Raw genomic sequence first — 3,927 nt, forward strand, 5'->3', positions numbered from 1 at the left:
ATGAGCTATATATATAAATATATATATATATATATCTAACCCATTTTATAAAACATGCAATCAAATGAAGCCCATATTTGAAATTATTCTAACATTCTCTCACTTGGGCAAACATTGATTGCTATAAAATAAAAACTTATTTTGAAAATGACTCTCGGGTTAGACTACATAGGTGGCCACACAAATATATAGCTCAAATGATAGCACCTTAGAAAACATGATCCAGTCCAACAAGAATATCAACATCAAACATGGAAGTCATTACACCACTTAAACGATGTAAGACCACTCCACAGCTACAAATGCTAATATTCTTATCGACATGGATCCCCATCCTCTGACCAATGTGGTAGTATGGAGTATGAACTTAGCACCAATGTGATCAAAAGTTGTGCTAATTCATATAAGTCCTCATAATGCTTCAAAATGAAGCCACATATATCTAAAAGAGACTCATCTTATGTCTTTTATCCATATATCTTGAGATCATAATGATATCATAATAAAAGACATAAGTCAAATGCATGTTCAAAAATGTAGTTTATGAATATGAGATTATTTTTATTGGAAAGGGGTTGCACCCTAAACAAATGGGTTGCCTATGTATCATGTAAAGGGATCAAGCCAAAACGTAGTTCTTTTTACATAAGAAACTCTCACTAACCAAAAAATCAAAAGTTTCTATAATATCCATATTTGTAAATGTGTTTTAAAAACTTTAGGAGCGAGTCCCTTAGTCAAAGGATTTGCAATCATTGCCTCTGTATTTATATACTCTATCTTTGTCTGACCTTCCTTAACTCTATCTCTGACCACCAAATACTTGATGCCAATGTGCTTGGATCCACTAGAACTTTTATTATTCGTTGAAAAGAACACCACTGCACTATTATCACAATAAATAGTAATTGGCCTCGAGATGGAATCAACAACTTTCAGTTCAGAAATAAAGTTCCTTAAACAACAGCTTGGATAGTAGCTCCATAACATGCCACAAATTCAGCTCGCATAGTAGTCCTGAGGTCGATTTCAAATCATCTTGACATCCGGCAAAATCAGAATCTAAGTAGCCTACCACCTCAAGGTGATTTGAACGTTGGAAAGTGAGCATGTTGCCTTCAGTTTTCTTCAAGTATCTCATAACTTTCTTAGCTGCTTTCCAGTGCTCTTGCCTTGGATTCAACTGAAACCTACTAAGAACACTAATTGCATAGGCAATATCTAGTCTAGTGCAAACTTGAGCATACATTAAACTCCCCACAACACTAGCATATGGTATGTTCTTTCCAGATTCTCTTTCGAGCTCATTCCTAGGACATTGAGTTTTGTTAAACTTATCCTCTTTTATGATAGGTACAACACCAAGAGCACATTTTTGCATTTCAAACATTTGTAGTACATGCCGTATATAAGCTTTCTGAGAAAGTCCCATCAAACTACGAGCTCTATCACGACATATTTCAATGCCAAGCACAAAAGAAACTTCTCTTAGATATTTCATTTTAAAATTAGCAGATAAAATTTTCTTTGTTTCATGAAGTAATCATAAGTCACTGCTAGCATGCAAAATGTCATCTACATACATAATAAGAAAAATAAAGTTTCTCCCTCTAGTCTTGTGATATATACACTGGTCAACTGCATTTTCAACAAAAGCAAGTGAAGTTACAACCTCATCAAACTTAAAATACCACTGTCGAGACGCTTGCTTCAAGCCATATAAGGATTTATTTAACTTACATACCAAGTTTTCTTTTCCATTCACTACAAAACTTTCAGGTTGTCTCATATAAACCTCTTCATAAAGATCTCCATTAAAAAATATTGTCTTTACATCCATCTGATGAAACTCCAAATCATAGTGTGCCACGAGTGCCATGATAATTTTAAAAGAATCCTTAGACGAAACTGGTGAAAATGTTTCATTATAGTCAATGTCTTCCCGCTGAGTGAAACCTTTTGCAACTAATCTTACATTCTTTCGTTCAACATTCCCTTTTGAATCTAATTTACTTTTGAATATCCATTTGTTGTCTATGGCCTTAGCATCTGGAGGAAGTTAAAAAAGATCCCATACTCTATTCTTTTCCATAGAATTCATTTTATCTTCTATAGCATTTAACCATTTATCTGACTCAAGACATGTTAAGGCATGCTTAAAAGTAACATGATCAACAATATGCCCAATATTAAAATCACTCTCTAACAAATAGACAATGTAATCATTAGGCAATGCAGACATTCTTTTCCTTTGAGATCTTCTAACTTGTGGCTTAGAAACTGACTCAATCACTGTTGAAATTTCTTCTTGTTGTCCAAGTTCTTCACTAACAATTTCAATTGGCAGAGAAACTACTCTTTCCTATACAACAGGAACTGGAACAACAACTGGATTAGGTTCAACAAAAAAATCCTTCAATATAGAACTCCCACTGACACTAACATCATTCTCCAAAAATTTTGCAGTAATGGACTTAACAATTTTGGTGCCACGATTAAGACAATAGAACTTATATCCTTTTGATCTATCTGGGTACCTAATAAATAACCTAGAGTAGATATTGGGTCTAGTTTCTTTCCAAGAGGATTATAAATCCTAACCTCAACTGGATATCCCCAAACTCTGAAATGAGCCAAACTTGGCTTACGGCCTATCCAGAATTCAAAAGGAGTTTTTGAAACAGTTTTACCAGGAACCCTGTTTAAAATGTACATAATAGTTTTCAAAGGTTCACCCTATAGATATTCTAGCAAATTTCTTATGATCATCATACTCCTAACCATATCCTTTAGAGTCCGATCTCGTCTTTCAGAAACACCATTCTTGCTCGAGTGTCCCTGGCATGGTATATTGAGGCACTATTCCACACTCTTGTAAAAATTTTACAAAATCGCCCATATTTTGACCAGACTCATCATACTTCCCATAATACTCACCACCACGGTCAGATCTTACAACTTTAATAGTTTTCCCACATTGATTTTCTACTTCCATTTTGAATATCTTAAATTTCTCAAGAGTTAGGGATTTATCATTAATCAGGTAAACATATCCATAGCGTGAGAAATCATCAATAAAAGTTATGAAGTACTTAACTGCTTATTTCCACATATGGTAGGAGGTAAAGGTCTACTAATGTTCGTATGTATTAAGTCTAAAATACCGTCGCTCCTAGTAGAACATTTTCTTGTGGATTTAGTCAGCTTTCCTCTTATACAATCCACACATGTGTTAAAATCTGAAAAGTCTAGAGAGGGAAGTATCTCAACTTTTACCAATCTCTCAATTCTTTCCTTCGATATGTGTCTCAACCTCTTGTGTCATAACATAGAAGATGATTCATGGATTAAAGACCTTTTCTTTGCTACATTGGTAAAACAAAAGACTTCACCAAAAGAAGCTAAAGACATTCTATATAAACCATCACATAAAAAATCATTTCCAACCAAACGAGAATCATAAAACAATTCAACTTTTCCACCACCAAACTTAAAAGAAAAATCAGAATCATCAAGTTTTGATATAGAAATCAAATTTCGTCTCATTGTCGGTACAAAAACTGTGTTCTCCAAAACAAGAGAAAAACCAGACTCCAAAATTAACTTTACTACTCCTATAAACTCGACCTTCACTTGAACTCCATTCCCAACGCACAAGCTCACTTTATTCTCACTTGGCCTCCGTTTGCTTATGAACCCCTTCAAGGAATCCGCAATATTAATACTTGCACCTGAGTCTATCTACCAAGAATTTAAAGGCACATCTACTAAAGAAGACCCGCACAAACTAAGGCCAAGGAGGTACCTGCCGAGTTCTTCTTCTTGTTCTCCAACTAAGTTTTAAACATAAAACAATCATTTTGCCAATGACCCTTCCTTTTACAAAACTTACATTGATCATTCTTCTTTGTAGTTTCTTTAGGACCA

At 34.4% G+C, this 3,927-nt stretch overlaps 1 protein-coding gene across 1 annotated transcript; it reads right to left on the bottom strand.

The window, feature by feature from the left end:
- Positions 1 to 940: 940 nt before the first annotated feature.
- LOC121235467 (secreted RxLR effector protein 161-like) lies at positions 941 to 1,501 on the bottom strand. The gene has a single exon (XM_041131817.1). It carries the CDS (start codon positions 1,499 to 1,501, stop codon positions 941 to 943), a length of 561 nt encoding a protein of 186 aa, XP_040987751.1.
- Between the last annotated feature and the right edge of the window lie 2,426 nt (positions 1,502 to 3,927).

The sequence above is a fragment of the Juglans microcarpa x Juglans regia genome, chromosome 6D, assembly GCF_004785595.1.
Source record: "Juglans microcarpa x Juglans regia isolate MS1-56 chromosome 6D, Jm3101_v1.0, whole genome shotgun sequence".
NCBI lineage: Eukaryota > Viridiplantae > Streptophyta > Magnoliopsida > Fagales > Juglandaceae > Juglans > Juglans microcarpa x Juglans regia.

Coding starts and splice junctions, on each gene's coding strand:
- LOC121235467 (XM_041131817.1), bottom strand. CDS start 1,501: ATGAAATATCTAAGAGAAGTTTCTTTTGTGCTTGGCATTGAAATATGT.